Raw genomic sequence first — 19,154 nt, forward strand, 5'->3', positions numbered from 1 at the left:
ATAAGGAAAACACTGTCAGAATAATACAGCCTGCTTCCTTTAAAGATATACCTGTCTTTTTATCTTCGTGAGCCACTTAGGGAAAATTCCATGGAGCCTTGCCAGCCCTATATAAAGCCTAATGTTCCCATTAATTTGCATATAGCTCAAGATGCTAATACTAATTGATTCAAAGAACTTACATTTATATAGCACCTTTCACCACCTCTGGATGCCCCAAAGCGTTTTACAGCCAATGGCGTACTTATTTTGAAGTGTAGTCACTGTTGTAATGTAGGAAACGCGGCAGCCAATTTGCGCACAGCAAGCTCCCACAAACAGCAATGTGATAATGAGCAGATAATCTGCTTCCTTTAGTCGTTGGTTGAGGGAGCAATATTGGCCACGACACTGGGGAGAACACCCCTGCTCTTCTTCGAAATACTGCCGTGGGATCTTTCACACCCACTCGAAGTGGCAGACGGGGCCTCGGTTTAACGTCTCATCCGAAAGACAGCACCTCCGACAGTGCGGCACTCCCTCGTTGCTACACAGAAGTGTCAGCCTAGATTATGTGCTCGAGTCTCTGGAGTGGGGACTTGAACCCACAACCTTCTGACTCAGAGGCGAGAGTGCTCCCCACTGAGCCACGTTGTTTCTTTAATAAAAACAGAAAATGCTGGAGATACTCAGCAGGTCAGGCAGCATCTGTGCAGAGAGAAACAGAGTTAACGTTTCAGAACTGACGAAGGGTCATCGACCTGAAACGTTAACTCTGTTTCTCTCCCCACAGATGCCGCCTGACCTGCTGAGTATCTCCAGCATTTTCTGTTTTTATTTCAGATTTCCAGCATCTGCAGTATTTTATTTTTGTATTATTGTTTCTTTAATAGACTGAGTAAGTGCAAATCGACCGAGTTGCCTGCAATTCATCAGACAGACTGCCAGGGCCCGAAAGCCAGATAAAGGAAATTCATAAAAAATGTTCATCTGGTTATTCAAATCCTTTTTGGAAGAGTTAAGTAACACAGCTTTAATGTTTTTTGCAGTGGCCCCTGTTCATTTTAAACCTTGAAGCCAGTAAGGGCAGCACGGTGGCATAGTGGTTAGCACTGTTGCCTCACAGTGCCAGGGACCCGGGTTCGAATCCGGCCTCGGGTGACTGTCTGTGTGGAGTTTGCACATTCTCCCCGTGTTTGCGTGGGTTTCCTCCGGGTGCTCCGGTTTCCTCCCACAGTCCAAAGATGTGCGGGTTAGGTTGATTGGCTATGATAAATTGACCCTTAGTGTTAGGGGGATTAAATACATGGGGTTACGGGGATAGGGTGGGATATGTGTTGGTGTAGGGGTTACAGGGATCGGGTGGGATATGTGTTGGTGCAGGCTCGATGGGCCGAAATGGCCTCTATCTGCATTGTGGGGTTTCTGTGATTTCTGTGAAGAACATAGCTTTCTGGAACGCCCCGCAAAAGTATTTTCTGCTGTAGCATTAACCATCGTTAAAAAAGATCATCAGGTCGCTATCACATTGCTGTTTGTGGGAGCTTGCTGTGCGTAAATTGGCTGCCGCGTTTCCCACATTACAACAGTGTCTACACTTCAAAAAGTACTTCATTGGCTGTAAAGCATCCAGAGGTCGGGAAAGGTGCTATATCAATGCATTCAACAAGAACAACATACATTTATACAGCCCCTTTAACATCATAAAATGTCCCAAGGGACTTCACAGGAGCGTTAGCAAAAAGAAATCAACACCGAGCCACATAATATTAGGGCAGATGACCAAAAGCTTGGTCAAAGAGGTAGGCTTTAAGGAGCGTCTTAAAGGAGGAAAGGTGGGGAGGCGGAGAGGTTTAGGGAGGGAATTCCAGAGCTCGGGGCCCAGGCAGCAGAAGGCACGGCCGCCAATGGTGGAACGATTAAAATCGGGGATGCTCAAGAGGCCAGAATAGGCGGAGCGCAGAGGTCCAGGGGGAGGTAAAGATAAAATATTCTTTCATTAACGGTTTCAGCATAAGATGGTGTGCACTTGACTTGTCCAACCGCACAGTTCCCGCGATCCGGTCCCCAGCGCTCACCCCCCCGCCAGTGAAGGTGCTGCTCCTTACTCTTCTTCTCGCCTTTGTCCCAGGCGAGGCCTGCTTCCTTCACTTGTGCTGTGATCCCCAGCATCATTGACAGGGTCAGCAAGTCCGTCACCTGGATCACAAAGCGCTCCTGTACAACCAAGAAAGCAAGTTAGAATGCCGGGCGGCGCAATGCGTTTGCCGTATTATTTACGCGAGAGGACGACAGAGAATCCAATCAGCAGGCTGACGGGTTTCCTGCTTTTTCCGAGCAGTCACATCTGCACAGATTTCTTCCTCGTTCATTTGGCCTCTTTGTAGGCTCCTGGGCCATAAACTCGGAGCTCAGGAGGGACAGGATAATAGGCGAACACAGACTCTGCCACAGTCTCTGGCAATGTCGCTCTGTGATGAGATGATGGCAATTCATCAGATGGGACAAGGAAGAGACGCTGCCCTTCTGTTGGCCACCCACCTCACTGCCGCTTGGGGCTGTGTCAATCAACCCACGTAAGATCACGTCATGTGTCTGTAGCCTGTTGGTCTAAATCATGAAACCTTAAGCCTCTAACCAGACGGCAACCCTGCGGATGATCGCTGCTACATTGCCATATAGTCTGCCCCAACACTGGTGCGTTACTCTGTAGTTTCTACAGAAATCAGTCAATAAATAAGTTTGTTTTTTTAAACGACTCACCAAATGGCTCAGTTGGCAAATTCACTGTCTGATGTGGTACTGAGCTATACAGAGGAACACAGGAGCAGGCCATTCAGCCCCTCAAGCCTGTTCCGCCATTTAATGAGATCATGGAAGACCGCACATCTTTGCTAATTTAGCCGAGGTGGCAGCAGAGGCATTGACATGAATCAGTCATTCATGAAAGACTTATGAAATAATACTGAGTGGCCTACGGGTGTCGCTGTCCAGAGAGAGTATAAATACTTGGGCACGGGCCCAGCTTGCGCAGGACATCCTTAACAGGAACTAGTGAAGGACACAACTAGACCTCCATGTTGTAAAACAGTTGATTAAAGCTTTGTTTAACGCTTAGACCAAGTGCCTAGTAGTTTTCTTACGTCAGGCATTATGATTGATCTTGGCGCGGGGAGGAGGGGGGCAATCTGCCGGGGTGCCTGCTGCTGGCTCACACGTGAAGAATGGTCACTTGGGCAAGGTACGAGAGGAGTGCCCGTGGAACCGTACGGCAGCAGGCTTAAAGGAGGAACACACCAAAGAGGAAAAATTCTACTAAACAGGCAGCGCTGAATGATTTCCCCCAACAGAAGGACACCGAGCCCGGTTAGCTCCGTCTGACCGCAATACTTCATGCTTGCGCCTGCGAACCAGCGCCCACCTTAAACTCCATTTCTAGATATGTCTGCTCCTTCCGCTCCTGCATCAGGCCCAGACAGAAGGACGGGAAGTTGATCTCGTGTTTGGTCTGTTTAATAATTTCCCGCAGCAGAGCTCGAGATGCGCGAAGGTAATCGTCCTTGTTGGTGAGCAGGTCCTGGAACACCATGGCCAGGTACTGACAAAAAGAAAGACACAGATAACAACCTTAATATACACACAACCCAACACACCCACAACACCACACGCAGAAACCTAACTGGACCAGCCACATGAATACTGTGGCAACAAGAGCAGGTCAGAGGCTGGGTATTCTGTGGTGAGTGTCTCACCTCCTGACTCCCCAAAGTCTTTCCACCATCTACAAGGCACAAGTAAGGAGTGTGATGGAATACTCTGCACTTGCCTGGATGAGTGCAGCTCCAACAACACTCGAGAAGCTCGACACCATCCAGGACAAAGCAGCCTGCTTGATTGGCACCCCATCCACCACCTTAAACATTCACTCCCTCCACCACCGGCGTACCATGGCTGCAGTGTGTACCATCTACAAGATGCACTGCAGCAACTCGCCAAGGCTTCTTCAACAGCACCTCCCAAACCTGTGACCTCTTCCACCTAGAAGGACAAGGGCCGCAGGCACATGGGAACACCACCACCTCCAAGTTCCCCTCCAAGTCACACACCATCCTGACTTGGACATATATCGGCCGTTCCTTCATCGTCGCTGGGTCAAAATCCTGGAACTCCCTACCTAACAGCACTGTGGGAGTACCTTCACCACACGGACTGCAGCGGTTCAAGAAGGTGGCTCACCACCACCTTCTCAAGGGCAATTAGGAATGGGCAATAAATACTGGCCTTGCCAGCGACGCCCACATCCCAGGAACAAACCAACAGGTACAAAGTTACAGAACAGTTCAAACTGCTGGTAGCTCAGGCCACTCCCTGAGCCAGGCAGACGGGGAAGGTGCCAAGTTCAACCTCTGGTCTGTGATCAGTCAGCTGATCTCAGCAAAGGCAGCTACAGTTAGCCTCAGTGCCCTAGGGACAGGAGTTGTGGGGGAAGAGAAGGGGACACCAGATAAATGAAGATGCGTGGACTGTTTAATTCATCTTTTTGCTTAGTTTCTATATGCATTACATAGATAGAATTACATAGAATCTACAGCAGAGAAACCGGCCGTTTGACACAACAGATGTTTATGCTCCACACGAGCCTCCTCCCACCCCTCTTCATCTCACCCTATCAACATATCCTTCTATTCCTTCCTCCCTCATGTGTTTATCCAGCTTCCCCTTAAATGCATCTCTGTTATTCGCCTCAACCACTCCATGTGGTAGCGAGCTCCACGTTCTCACCACTCTCTGGGAATTCGAGGAGAACATCTCGTATTGTTCCAACGTTGCCAAGAAATGAGTTGCACAATCAGCGGTAGCTCCCCATCAAGACCCTCCCACAGGCTATTCACTGAGCAACAGGCAAAATACACAACCAGCTCTCAAACTGGTTGCTAGGGGAAGTGACTCATCCTTTGACTGTTTCCTCCACCACCACCCCTCCCCTTCGCCCACCGTGGGTCTAATTGGCCGCTGGACTGTTTACAGAGTTGCGCAGTCACGACACGGCTAGTTTGATTTGGGCATAGATTTCCTTGCCTAACGTCTACTGTGCGAGAGCCTCCCGGATCCGATGGGATTGACTGTACGCGATGTGGGTGCGCGCGGGGGGAACTCACCTTGGGGGCCAGCTCGGAGTTGTGCTGCAGCACCGTGTAGAGGACCTGCATGTTGTTTGGGTTCCGTGCATTTGACAGCTCGTTAAAAATCACCAACTTCACCAGCGTCCCCAGGTTATCCCGGTGAGCATTCAGCAATTCCCTGGGACCGAATCACAGGAGAAAAACTTTACAACAAGGCAATGACACAAAAATGTGACATCATATTGTATAGATTATTATAAACAGAACATACGATCTGGAATGCGCTGCCTGAAAGGGCGGTGGAAGCAGATTCAATAGTAACTTTCAAAAGGGAATTAGAGAAACACTTGAAAAGGAACAATTTGCAGAGCTATGGGGAAAGAACAGGCAAGTGTGACTAAATTGGAGAGCTCTTTCAGAGCTGGCACAGGCACGATGGGCCGAATGGTCAGTTTCTGCGCTGTATCATTCTACGATTCTATTCTATAAACAGATCACCCCATCATTACTCACGTTCAAGCAGCAAAGTTAATCTGTATTTGCAAATAACCCATCATTAGAAACATAGAAGATAGGAGCAGGAGTAGGCCATTCGGCCCCTCGAGCCTGCTCCGCCATTCAATGCGATCATGGCTGATCATCCAAATTCAGTACCCTGTCCCTGCCTTCTCCCCATATCCCTTTAGCCTTAAGAAATATATCCAACTCCTTCTTGAATATATTTAATGTATTGGCCTCTACTGCCTTCTGTGGTAGAGAATTCCACAGGTTCACCACTCTCTGGGTGAAGAAATTCCTCCTCATTTCTGTCCTAAATGGCCTACCCCTTATCCTTAGACTGTGACCCCTGGTTCTGGACTCCCCCGCCATCAGGAACATCCTTCCTGCATCTAGTCTGTCTAGTCCTGTTAGAATTTTATAAGTTTCAATGAGATCCCCTCTCATTCTTCTAAACTCCAGCGAATATAAGCCCAATCGACCCAATCTCTCCTCAATAGATTTATTTAGTACACACTATCCAAGTCCTCACTTATTCTCTGGAGTTTAGAAGAATGAGAGGTGATCTCATTGAAATGTATAAAATTCTTAAGAGGGCTTGACAGGGTAGATGCAGGGAGGATGTTTCCCCTGGCTGGGGAGTCTAGAACCAGGGGTCACAGTCTCAGAATAAGGGATCGGCCATTTAGGACTGAGATGAGGAGAAATGTCTTCACTCGGAGGGTGGTGAATCTTTGGAATTCTCTGCCCCAGAGGGCGGTGGAGGCTCAGTCGTTGAGTATATTCATGGCTGAGATCGAGAGATTCTTGGACACTAAAGAGCTCAAGGGTTATGGGGATAGGGCAGGAAAGTGGAGTTGATGTAATAGTTCAGCCAAGATCTTATTGAATGGCGGAGCAGGCTCGAGGGGCCGAATGGCCGACTCCTGCTCCTATTTCTTATGTTCACATATTCTTCAAATATTGAGGGCAATCTGTGGAGGTACTGTCCGGTACAGCAGATAACACACTGCCCTGTCAACTCTGTGACCTGGGTTCATAGCCAGCACAAAGTGATGGTATTAAAGCGTCCTCTGTCTGTTGGCTGGAAGGAAATCTGAGTGGGCATGGACCCACAGCAACATCCAGCTTTAGTTTAGCAGTAAATTGCATCGGTTGGTTTAATGCGGATACTGAAATGCGCAAGTGTTAGTCCCAGCACCGACATCCTTCAGTTTGTTGGCCACAAAGTTCGCCAAAATAAACCGCAAAACACAGCCTGACCTGTGTATAAAGGAAACAGGATCAACACACACGGCAACTTGCATTTATATAGCACCTTCAATGCAGAAATCGACCCCAAGACTTTTCAGTGGCAGGACGACATGCAGGAGAGTTGAGCAACAACATGTTAAAGGACCTTGGAGAGGAAAGGGAGAGTGGAGATGTAACAGAGGGGCCGAGGGTGGGTTCTGTTGAGGAGGGGGTCAATGGCGATGGTTTTGAAAGGGTAGGTGGAAACAGTGCCTTAGGGCAACTAGTACCTGCAGCACCACCTTTAAATCTTCACACAAGGCTGCAACAGTCAGGTGACCAACACCAAGCCTCCCAACAATGCCAATCTGACCCGAGCGTTAGGAGATGTGCAAGAGCAGCCTGTGGTAACAGACTAGCGGACTTGCCTTCCCGTGGTACAGCGTGTAGCTTACACTCCCCACTTGGGAGCTCCCGCCCAAAGACTAATATCGGGCAGTTACTGCGTGCAGAATCGCCAGTGTGTTGGAAGATCAGAATATTGCCCTGGCCCCTGCACGCACAGTAACCATCCAGTCGCTACGAGTAGTCCAGTCGCTCCGCCGACCACCCAAGCATATTGCACACAACAGGATTCTCCATCAATTAGAGGAGAAGTAAAGGCTGTGGGAGTGCTTATGGTGCGTAAAAAAAACAAATAACCCTTTGTTAGATAGAATGTACAGCACAGAAACAGGCCATTCGGCCCAACTGGCCCATGCTCCACACGAGCCTCCTCCCACCTTATCAGCATACCCGTCTACTCCTTTCTTCCTCGTGTACTTATCGAGCTTCCCCTTAAATGCATCGATGTTATTCACCTAAACTACCCATTGTAGTCGCGAGTTCCGCATTCTCACCACTCCCTGGGTAAAGAAGTTTTCCCCTGAATTCCTGACTGGATTTATTGGTGACTATCTTATATTTCTGGCCCCACTAGTTTTGGACTAGAATCATCTCCTCTACGTCTAGGATTGTTTCCCTTTGGCTTCCGCAGCCTGCCTGACTGCCTCGTCCCTCTGAGGCACAGTGAGCAGGACAGCTGGTGGTTCAATGACTCACTTTATGCACAGCATGTAATGGTTCAGCAAAACCTTGGGCTTCAGGCGGATTTTGATGAGGTTCGACATGACCTCCATGTCCTCCGTCCCATGTGAAGAGCAGTTGGTGCAGAGTGACATCAGCAGGTCCTGAGCTGGGCGGGTCAGCTACGAGACAGACAGAAAGCAAAGTGTTACAGACACATGGCAAGCTGTCCGTTCGAATTCAGAAATGCAAAAAACACCAAGGAGGTTAGAAACTCCCCTTTCACAAACTATGGAAGCTAGGCAGCAAATCGAAAGATTACCAAGGCAAAACAAGGTTGAACTGAATGTGTTTGAAGGAGAAAAAAAAAGAGAAACCACATTGCTAAATCTAAGTATCAGTACACATACACATCATCAGTGTCACCTACAGAGCTTCCTTTCTTTTTAAAAGAAAGCTTTACAGGAAACTTTCGATTTACCGGCACCTAAATAACCGGAAATCTCGGTTAACCGGCAAAATTCAGGAGTAGGTTCAGGTAAGTTTTATTACTGGCCTTCCTCGATCTGTTGCTGTGCAAGGGTGTGGCTGCAGCTGTTGCTAAGCTACAGAGACGCTTGGAACTTGTGGCCATTGTTCTGAACCTGTTGCTAAGCAACAGGGTTTGTTGCTTTATACGGAGCTCTCAGCTCCGTATCTTTTACTATAGCGTTCAGTTATCCGGAATTTTTGATGAACCGGCGCCACGTCGGTCCCGGATAAAAAAAAGTTTCCTGTATTACTATTTCATATATATCTAGTCATCATTTGTCCTTCGATAGCGAAGAAGACAACAACAACTTGCATTTAACATAGTAAACCATCCCAAGGCTCTTCACAGGAGCAATTATCAAACAAAATTTGACGCTGAGCCACATAAGGAGATATTAGGGCAGATGACCAAAAGCTTGGTTAATGAGGTCGGTTTTAAGGAGCGTCTTAAAGGAAGAGAGAGAGGCGGAGAGGTTTAGGTAGGGAATTCCAGAGCTCAGGGCCCAGGCAGCTGAAGGCACGGCCACCAATGGTGGAGCGATTATAACCAGAGATGCGCACGAGATCAGAATTGGAGGAGCGCAGAGATCTCGGAGGGCTGTAGCCAACATTCCTTATAAACTGCGCGGCCGCACAGCTCTCTGCCGGTCCCACGCAACCCGGGACTGGCTTCTGCAATGTTAAAGTTGGCGCATGTGCGAAACTGTGACTGGGCTGCGCCGCCCCTTAAAGGGGTTGCGCACTCAAAAAAAAAAAAAAAGACGGGTAATATTGGTTGTAGGGCTGGAGGAGGTTAGAGATAGGGAGGAGCGAGGCCATGGAGGGATTTGAAAACAAGGAGGAGAATTTTAAAGTCGAGGCGTTGAAGATCAGCTCTCCTTTTTTGCAGTGAGATAATGACCAATGAGACCTATATTTAGCACAGAATGAGTGGCCACAGATTGAACACCAGGTTGGGGATCTTGAGTTTTCAGCAGAGACTTCCTCAGCTGGCGTTTTACATTCAGCAGCGGCAATGCCACCGGCCCTGTAGTAAGAGGGGCCTTCACGGAGGGTTTTGAGCCATGCTTTCTTATCTTGAACAAGTTCTTCCCACTTACGGACATTTTAAGCAGTCTTTATGTCTCCAAGGGTTTTAATTTGAAATTCTGGTGCACTCTCAATTCAGTCCCTAATATACAGCATAAATAACTACTATTGGGGCTTAGAAGATGTCACCTGTGCACCTTCTTGGCCACATTTGCGGGGGGTGGGGGAGGAGGAAGAGAAATGAGGAAAAGAAAATATTTTTAAATTGTAAAGAGTATTATTTATTGCATAAAGTAGGACCTGGAGATGGTCAAACATGGTCGAAGTTTATTTGACAACTTTCCCTCACTGAAGGGAAATTGGGCTCCAAAGTGGGAGGGGGAGTTTTAGAATTCAAAAAAGCCTCCCTCCCATTCTCAGATGCCATTTTCAATAGGGCCAAGTTCCTTTTAACCCGTTTCCCACATCAACCCCTAACCCTTGACCTTTGGCTCCGCTTCACCCAATGGCCTCCCACCTTTGGGTTCTGCAGCCACATCTCCAGCCGTTGAACGGTCATCAGGCGGATCTCTTTATAGCCGCAGGTGGCGGCGAGTAGCCGCAGCAGGTTGCGCGAGACATTATCCATGGGCTGTCGCCGGGTCAGCTGATCGCGAAGCATGTCGATGACATAATCTTCCACACTCTCGGCCAGGTCCTCGTACCTACAGAGAAAGAATCGGACAACCAAAAAAAAGGAACACATTTCAGAATCACGCTCGGTTATTATATGGGAGAGAGTAACATAGAAGCTAGGAGCAGGAGTAGGCCATTCGGCCCCTCGAGCCTGCTCCGCCATTCAATGAGATCATGGCTGATCATCCAAACTCAGTACCCTGTCCCTGCTTTCTCCCCATATCCCTTGATCCCTTTAGCCTCAAGAAATATATCCAACTCCTTCTTGAATATATTTAATGAATTGGCCTCCACTGCCTTCTGTGGCAGAGAATTCCACAGGTTCACCACTCTCTGGGTGAAGAAATTCCTCCTCATCTCTGTCCTAAATGGCTTACCCCTTATCCTTAGACTGTGACCCCTGGTTCTGGACTCCCCGACCATCGGGAACATCCTTCCTGCATCTAGTCTGTCTAGTCCTGTCAGAATTTTATAAGTTTCAATGAGATCCCCTCTCATTCTTCTAAAGGAGAGAGGGGCTGCAACACTGAGAAGGGGGCCTGACCTTACGGGCCCTCGTTTCACACGAGCGAGAACCAAGCTCTTACTCGCTCCTTCCACGCTCTGCAAAAGTTTGACTGCAACAAGGACCGTCGCGGCCTCTGGGCTTGCGGTTTTCACAGAAAAAACAAACGGAATGGCAGAATATGCGTCACCAAATCGGCAGTTAAAAACGCCAGGAATTTGACTTATTCTGTCACTGCAAAGCAGTAGCAACTAATTATAAGCGGACAGAATGTGATCCCCACAGCAACTGCAAAAATAAAAATCACAAGAGTCCAATGGAAGAAAACCAGAATCTGACCAATCTGGATGCGGAAAACGGATTTATAAAAAAAAGAAATCACACACACAGCCGAATAATCAATTCTCTAAAACCAGGCCCTCAAAGTGTTCTCCATACTCTGTAACAATAAAAATTACAGACAGCCCATCAATGTCAGTCCACTTTCATTTCTCCCCTCGCATACTTGGTTTACACTTTCTCGTTCAAAAGGCCCAAATGGCAGGCTAGGTCCGAATCTGGGGCTCTTGTACTTTTTATGGGTAGCGTACGAGGCAAACCGACCTTTGTAGATTACATAGAAACATAGAAGATAGGAGCAGGAGTAGGCCATTCGGCCCCTCGAGCCTGCTCTGCCATTCAATGCGATCATGGCTGATCATCCAAATTCAGTACCCTGTCCCTGCTTTCTCCCCATGTCCCTTGATCCCCTTAGCCTTACGAAATATATCTAACTCCTTCTTGAATATATTTAATGAATTGGCCTCAACTGCCTTTTGTGGTAGAGAATTCCACAGGTTCACCACTCTCTGGGTGAAGAAATTCCTCCTCATCTCAGTCCTAAATGGCTTACCCCTTATCTTTAGACTGTGACCCCTGGTTCTGGACTCCCCTGCCATCGGGAACATCCTTCCTGCATCTAGTCTATCTAGTCCTGTTAGAATTTTATAAGTTTCAATGAGATCCCCTCTCATTCTTCTAAACTCCAGCGAATATAAGCCTAATCGACCCAATCTCTCCTCATACATCATTCCTGCCATCCCAGGTATCAGTCTGGTGAATCTTCGCTGCACTCCCTCCATGGCAAGAACATCCTTCCTCAGATAAGGCGACCAAAACTGCACACAATACTCAAGGTGTGGTCTCACCAAGGCCCTGTACAACTGCAAACTGCAGCAAGACATCCTTGCTCCTGTACTCGAATCCTCTCACTATGAAGGCCAACATACCATTTGCCTTCTTAACCGCCTGCTGCACCTGCATGCTTACCTTCAGCGACTGGTGCACAAGGACACTCAGGTCTCGTTGCACTTCCCCATCTCCCAATCTATTGCCGTTCAGATAATAATCTGCCTTCCTGTTTTTGCCACCAAAGTGGATAACCTCGCATTTATCCACCCCATTCAAGTCACTGTTTACACGCCTCCCTCCTCCACACACACCCCTCAGGCTAGCGAATGCCACGAGCTGCGGCTCAAAACATATTTCCGCCATTGGACTCAACATGCAATTCACTAGGTCCCTCGACGCCGTACCACAACGCAGTTCAGAACCTCAGGCTTCAGGCTCTTCTCAGTCATGGTCCTCTTCTCCCCCGCTGCCCCCCACCTAACCCGTAACTTTCATTGCCCGCCATAAGAATAACGCGACGTGCTCTTACCTGGGCATCACCTGGCCTGACTCCACATCTGGACTCAGTTTCTCTTCTACAATAAGCAGCTCGGTCTGATTATCGTCGTCGTCTGGTGTGGACGGATGTGGACTCCCGCCTGCGGGACAGTCAGTGTAAGAAGAGTGGCTACCACAACACGCTGCACAATCTTAGGGGCCATCGATATAAGAGTCATTATTAAATCCAATCGGGAATTAGGAGAAACTTCTTTACCCAGAGAGTAGTTAGAATGTGGAACTCGCTACCACAGGGAGTGGTTGAGGCGAATAGTATAGATACATTTACGGGAAAGCTGGATAAATACAATAGGGGAAAGGAATAGAAGGGTATATTGATGGGGTGAGATGAAGAGGGGTGGGAGGGGGCTCGAGTGGAGCATAAACACCGGCATAGACCAGTTGGGCCGAATGGCCTGTTTCTGTGCTGTAAGTTTGTTGTCATTCTAATTCTATGTATATGTGTAAACACCCGGAGTGCCACGGAGCCACACAGAGTGCCACGGAGCCACACAGAGCGCCACGGAGCCACACAGAGCGGGCGGGTGTCTGGTTTAATCCCTGGTCTGCGCTCAAGTTAACTGATCTCAACCAGGGCACTAAAACTAGCCGAGGCTCAGAATAAGATTACTATCCGAGTGACTCCTGCTGAGAAACGAGCGGGCGGGCAACGGATGTCGGGCGAGACCAGGGTCGGCCTCGGCTCTGGGTGCCTCCCACACTGGCATCAAACAGCCTGGCAAATCAGTGCCCCCTGGCTCACATGGGAAGAACGGGCACTTAGGCGAAGTACGGGAGGAGTGCCCATGCAACCGTACGGCAGCAAGCGTAGCGTCACTGACATGAATCAGTCATTCATGAAAGAAAGACTTATGAAATAATACTGAGCGGCCTGCTGGTGGCGCTGTCCAGGGAGAGTATAAATACTCGGGCACGGGCCCAGCTTGCGCAGGACATTCTTAACAGGAACTAGTGAAGGACACAACTAGACCTCCATGTTGTAAAACAGTTGATTAAAGCTTTGTTTAACGCTGAGGCCAAGTGCCTAGTAGTTTTCTTACATCAGTCGCAAAGGAGGAAAACACAGAAGCAGACAAATTCTACCCAGAGAGTGGTGAGCAGTGATCCCGTTAAGCTGGGCGGCCGCTCAGCGCTCTGGAGGTCCCACGCGAGCCGCTCGCCGGCTTTTAAATGGAAAATGGTGCACGCGCGGAAATTTGAATGGGGCGCGCAGCCCGCTAATGGGGCCTGCACCCAAACAAACAGAGGGAACATTGGTGGCGAGAATGCGGAACTCGTTACCACAGGGAGTGGTCGAGGCGAAAAGCATAGATACATTTAAGGGGAAGCAGGATAATCACACAAACTGTCAGATGCTGACAGACCTGCTGCACATTTCCTGTTTCTATTTGATGACTGGACTTTCCTTTCTCTCCCCCCACCCCCACCCCCGCGGCATTTACGACCCCGCGGTTTCCTGCCCCGCAGTTCTCACTTGCGCTGAGGTCGCCGCCGGTCTTGGCCCCGTCCGCCTGCAGCAACATGCTTTTTGGGGGCATCTTTGTGCCAAAAGCGGTCTGAATGTTCTCGGCGAAGGTCTTGCACTGGGGGCTGTCCACCCAGATACGTTCCCCGAGCGAGTCCTCGATGTACACCTGCAAAGAAATGGGGGGAGCAGGCAAATGTTTGAACCGCTGCTTCCAATAACTGTGCTAATGAGAGGAAAGAAACAGTTGCAGTAAAGAAATCATTTAGTCTACCCTCATCGACACTTTTATAAGCCAATTACAAATGTATCTGGGTCAACAGAAACTGCTAACTGAAATCAATACAAAGAAGCAAGCTTTCTACAACAGACTACAAAGTGACATATTAATAAGTGCCTCGCTGCGGTACAACATGGTTACTAAGTGAGAGGGCGGCAGTACTGAGGGAGCGCCGCACTGTCGGAGGGGCAGTACTGAGGGAGTGCCGCACTGTCGGAGGGGCAGTACTGAGGGAGTGCCGCACTGTCGGAGGGGCAGTACTGAGGGAGTGCCGCACTGTCGGAGGGGCAGTACGGAGGGAGCGCCGCACTGTCGGAGGGGCAGTACTGAGGGAGCGCCGCACTGTCGGAGGGGCAGTACTGAGGGAGCGCCGCACTGTCGGAGGGGCAGTACTGAGGGAGCGCCGCACTGTCAGAGGGGCAGTACTGAGGGAGCGCCGCACTGTCAGAGGGGCAGTACTGAGGGAGCGCTGCACTGTCGGAGGGGCGGTACTGAGGGAGCGCCGCACTGTCAGAGGGGCAGTACTGAGGGAGTGCCGCACTGTCGGAGGGGCAGTACTGAGGGAGCGCCGCACTGTCGGAGGGTCAGTACTGAGGGAGTGCCGCACTGTCGGAGGGGCAGTACTGAGGGAGCGCCGCACTGTCGGAGGGGCAGTACTGAGGGAGCGCCGCACTGTCAGAGGGGCAGTACTGAGGGAGCGCCGCACTGTCGGAGGGGCAGTACTGAGGGAGCGCCGCACTGTCGGAGGGGCAGTACTGAGGGAATCCCGCACTGTTGGAGGGGCAGTACTGAGGGAGCGCCGCACTGTCGGAGGGGCAGTACTGAGGGAGCGCCGCACTGTCGGAGGGACAGTACGGAGGGAGCGCTACACTGTCGGAGGGGCAGTACTGAGGGAGTGCCGCACTGTCGGAGGGGCAGTACGGAGGGAGCGCCTCACTGTCGGAGGGACAGTACGGAGGGAGCGCTACACTGTCGGAGGGGCAGTACTGAGGGAGCGCCGCACTGTCAGAGGGACAGTACGGAGGGAGCGCTACACTGTCGGAGGGGCAGTACTGAGGGAGTGCCGCACTGTCGGAGGGGCAGTACGGAGGGAGCGCCTCACTGTCGGAGGGACAGTACGGAGGGAGCGCTACACTGTCGGAGGGGCAGTACTGAGGGAGCACCGCACTGTCGGAGGGGTAGTACGGAGGGAGCGCTACACTGTCGGAGGGGCAGTACTAAGGGAGCGCCGCACTGTCAGAGGGGCAGTACTGAGGGAGCGCCGCACTGTCGGAGGGGCAGTACTGAGGGAGTCCCGCACTGTCGGAGGGGCAGTACTGAGGGAGTCCCGCACTGTCGGAGGGGCAGTACTGAGGGAGCGCCGCACTGTCGGAGGGGCAGTACTGAGGGAGCGCCTCACTGTCGGAGGGGTAGTACGGAGGGAGCGCTACACTGTCGGAGGGGCAGTACTGAGGGAGTCCCGCACTGTCGGAGGGGCAGTACTGAGGGAGTCCCGCACTGTCGGAGGGGCAGTACTGAGGGAGCGCCGCACTGTCGGAGGGGCAGTACTGAGGGAGCGCCTCACTGTCGGAGGGGTAGTACGGAGGGAGCGCTACACTGTCGGAGGGGCAGTACTGAGGGAGCGCCGCACTGTCGGAGGGGTAGTACGGAGGGAGCGCTACACTGTCGGAGGGGCAGTACTAAGGGAGCGCGGCACTGTCGGAGGGGCAGTACTGAGGGAGCACCGCACTGTCGGAGGGGCAGTACTGAGGGAGCGCCGCACTGTCGGAGGGGCAGTACTGAGGGAGCGCCGCACTGTCGGAGGGGCAGTACTGAGGGAGCGCCGCACTGTCAGAGGGGCAGTACTGAGGGAGCGCCGCACTGTCAGAGGGGCAGTACTGAGGGAGCGCCGCACTGTCAGAGGGGCAGTACTGAGGGAGCGCCGCACTGTCGGAGGGGCAGTACTGAGGGAGCACTGCACTGTCGGAGGGGCAGTACAGAGGGAGCGCCGCACTGTCGGAGGGGCAGTACAGAGGGAGTGCCGCACTGTCGGAGGGGCAGTACAGAGGGAGCGCCGCACTGTCGGAGGGGTAGTACGGAGGGAGAGCTACACTGTCAGAGGGGCAGTACTGAGGGAGCGCCGCACTGTCGGAGGGGCAGTACTGAGGGAGCGCCGCACTGTCGGAGGGGCAGTACTGAGGGAGTGCCGCACTGTTGGAGGGGCAGAACTGAGGGAGCGCCGCACTGTCGGAGGGGCAGTACTGAGGGAGCGCCGCACTGTCGGAGGGGTAGTACGGAGGGAGCGCCGCACTGTCGGAGGGGCAGTACTGAGGGAGCGCCGCACTGTCGGAGGGGCAGTACTGAGGGAGCGCCGCACTGTCGGAGGGGCAGTACTAAGGGAGCGCCGCACTGTCGGAGGGGCAGTACTGAGGGAGCGCCGCACTGTCGGAGGGGCAGTACTGAGGGAGCGCCGCACTGTCGGAGGGGCAGTACTGAGGGAGCGCCGCACTGTCAGAGGGGCAGTACTGAGGGAGCGCCGCACTGTCGGAGGGGCAGTACTGAGGGAGCGCCGCACTGTCGGAGGGGCAGTACTGAGGGAGCGCCGCACTGTCGGAGGGGCAGTACTGAGGGAGCGCCGCACTGTCGGAGGGGTAGTACGGAGGGAGCGCTACACTGTCGGAGGGGCAGTACTAAGGGAGCGCCGCACTGTCGGAGGGGCAGTACTGAGGGAGCGCCGCACTGTCGGAGGGGCAGAACTGAGGGAGCGCCGCACTGTCGGAAGGGCAGAACTGAGGGAGCACCGCACTGTCGGAGGGGCAGAACTGAGGGAGCGCCGCACTGTCGGAGGGGCAGTACCGAGGGAGTGCTGCACTGTCGGAGGGGCAGTACTGAGGGAGCGCCGCACTGTCGGAGGGGCAGTACTGAGGGAGCGCCGCACTGTTGGAGGGGCCAAAAACAATTAGAGGGAACATTGCTTCCTACCCCAGGCAGCTGGTCTCCCACCCAGTAAGCAAATCACAAACACTTAATGAGGAACCGAAAAAGGGAGAAAATAAACTTTAAAATGAGCGCATACCACCACCACTGTGAGCCAGCCGCGTGTCGAGGAGACAACCCTACGCCATCACCAACGTATCATTTACTTTCCTTAGCCGTACCTTGACAAAGATTTCAGGCCAGTTCTCATCTTCCTCGTAGGCTGCCATGAGGAGATTACACGTGAGCACCGACACCAAACTGTTCCCTTTGGCTTTGAAATTGATGGAGGCGTCTCGTCGCAGCAGACTGCACAGGGCCTAGTGCAAACAGGCGCAATAAAAGGAGGCGTCAGGACCTGGCTCATGCTCTTTTTCCTTCCAATTTTCTTCCCTTCAGAAGGGATGATGGGGGCTCCAGTATCTAATCAAGTTGCACAGCATTTACAGCACAGAAACAGGCCATTCGGCCCAATTGGTCCGTGCCGGTGTTTATGCTCCACACCAGCCTCCTCCCACCCCTACTTCATCCAACTTTATCTGCATAACCTTCTGTTCCATTCTCCCTCACGTACGTAGCCAGCTTCCCCTTAAAAGCATCTGTACTTCTATTAAAAACAGTGCTGACGACTTCGTGGCTAAATGCACCACCCAATTCGTGCCGTACAGATCAGGATTTGATCCATGGTCTGCCCGTAGCCAGGTTTGCAGTGTGGGTATTTCCCTGAAATAGAGGCATTGTGTGCAGTAAACTGAGCTGCTCTTTTTATAAAAAAGGGACTGGATAATGTCGACCGTGACAAGCTGTTACATCTTGTCCAGAACAGCAGAACCAGAGTACACAGCCTGCGCTTGAAGGGGAGTGAATTCAAATCTAATCTGTGGAAACAATATTTCAGGTGAGCGAGTGGTCAATCTATGGGACAGGCTCCCTGGGGGGAAAGGTGGTGGAAGCAGTTAGTACTGATTCATTCAAATACAAATTAGATAGATTGCTTTTAGACAATAACATTTTGGGATCCAGTCTATGAGTAATTTGAGACATGGCGTGTGGTAAGTGCTTGGGAAGAAAAGGTGATTTTGGACCTATGGTTCCCAAAGCTCTCCCCCACTGGGGGTTTTCCTTGCCTCGTGTCTGGGTCTGTTGTAGACTAACTGATAGAGAATGATCGCTGTGATTGGTCAACAACTCTATTATCGTTGTATCATCTGACTACCAGGATGGTAGAAGGTGAACTAGATGGACCTCTGTCTTTTTCCGTCTAGCAATTCCCATCTCCTCTCCCACGTAAATCTATAGCCAACGCTCACCTCGATGACACCCTCTGTTGCAAAGACATTGGGTTTGATTTTGGCCAAGTACATCAGGCTGAGAAACAGCGTGGTGTCTGGCTTCACCCGGTTGAGCTTCATCTGTTTCACCGCTCCACACAGCAGCCCCTCGATGCAGTCGTCGTTTCCATCCAACTCTGCAGCCTCGATCTCATCCAGCAGCATCGCTGGGGGAACTGTCACAAACCAAAACCCAAAATCACTCACCCTTCTGAGCCTTAGATAAAGCTGCAACCCCACCCCCGCGGCGAGCGATGGCTACCTCCTGTTTGCAGGATTTGTGGCGTGGCTGTTCGAGGGACCGCCAGGCTAGCTCAAGGCTCAGTCAGTCTATCCAGCAACTGAGGCATACAGGCCAGGGAGCATGGAGCCCCAGTATCTTCTAGCTGGGCCCACAGGACAGCACTTCAGCAGTGGAAGCCCTCCCCGTCCTGGGGCACGGAGGCCAAGTCTAGCGCCTCTGCTGCTAGCAGCTAAAGCAGCACACAATAAGGGATGAAACTAGGAACAGTCTTGGTTTATAGGATTCAAATACTGACGTTGCAAACCCAGTGATCCACCAGAAGAAGCCTACGAGCATAAACCATACTTAAAAAACAATCAAAAGTTAGTGCACGATTTACCATTCCAGTATCTCATCAACTGGATCAGGGTTTTCAAATTCCATTTTCAAAAAGGGAAAATTTGCAGGGCTCCGGTTAAAGAGCAGGGGGGCAGTGGGACTAATTGGATAGCTCTTTCAAAGAGCCGGCACAGG

At 51.4% G+C, this 19,154-nt stretch overlaps 2 protein-coding genes across 5 annotated transcripts in view; one reads left to right on the plus strand and one right to left on the minus strand.

Annotated features, from left to right (window-relative positions):
• Positions 1 to 19,154, plus strand: part of micall2a (mical-like 2a) — a 251,359-nt gene that overhangs the window by 109,763 nt on the left and 122,442 nt on the right. The window lies entirely within an intron of this gene.
• The window catches only part of ints1 (integrator complex subunit 1), a 99,661-nt gene that overhangs the window by 74,406 nt on the left and 6,101 nt on the right, over positions 1 to 19,154 (minus strand). For 3 of the 4 annotated variants that reach the window (XM_086000234.1, XM_086000233.1, XM_086000232.1), the window contains exons 4-12: positions 18,377 to 18,573; positions 17,249 to 17,386; positions 13,841 to 14,000; positions 12,338 to 12,446; positions 9,976 to 10,162; positions 7,935 to 8,080; positions 5,139 to 5,280; positions 3,401 to 3,577; positions 2,058 to 2,196 (exon numbers count right to left, since the gene is read on the minus strand). In XM_086000234.1, coding sequence (XP_085856360.1) covers positions 2,058 to 2,196; positions 3,401 to 3,577; positions 5,139 to 5,280; positions 7,935 to 8,080; positions 9,976 to 10,162; positions 12,338 to 12,446; positions 13,841 to 14,000; positions 17,249 to 17,386; positions 18,377 to 18,573 — 1,395 coding nt within the window. The remainder of the gene's footprint in view (positions 1 to 2,057; positions 2,197 to 3,400; positions 3,578 to 5,138; positions 5,281 to 7,934; positions 8,081 to 9,975; positions 10,163 to 12,337; positions 12,447 to 13,840; positions 14,001 to 17,248; positions 17,387 to 18,376; positions 18,574 to 19,154) is intronic. The other variant, XM_086000235.1, reaches the window with a different exon arrangement.

This window comes from Somniosus microcephalus, chromosome 11, assembly GCF_052327205.1.
Source record: "Somniosus microcephalus isolate GS21.2 chromosome 11, FLI_Smic_1.0, whole genome shotgun sequence".
Lineage (NCBI taxonomy): Eukaryota > Metazoa > Chordata > Chondrichthyes > Squaliformes > Somniosidae > Somniosus > Somniosus microcephalus.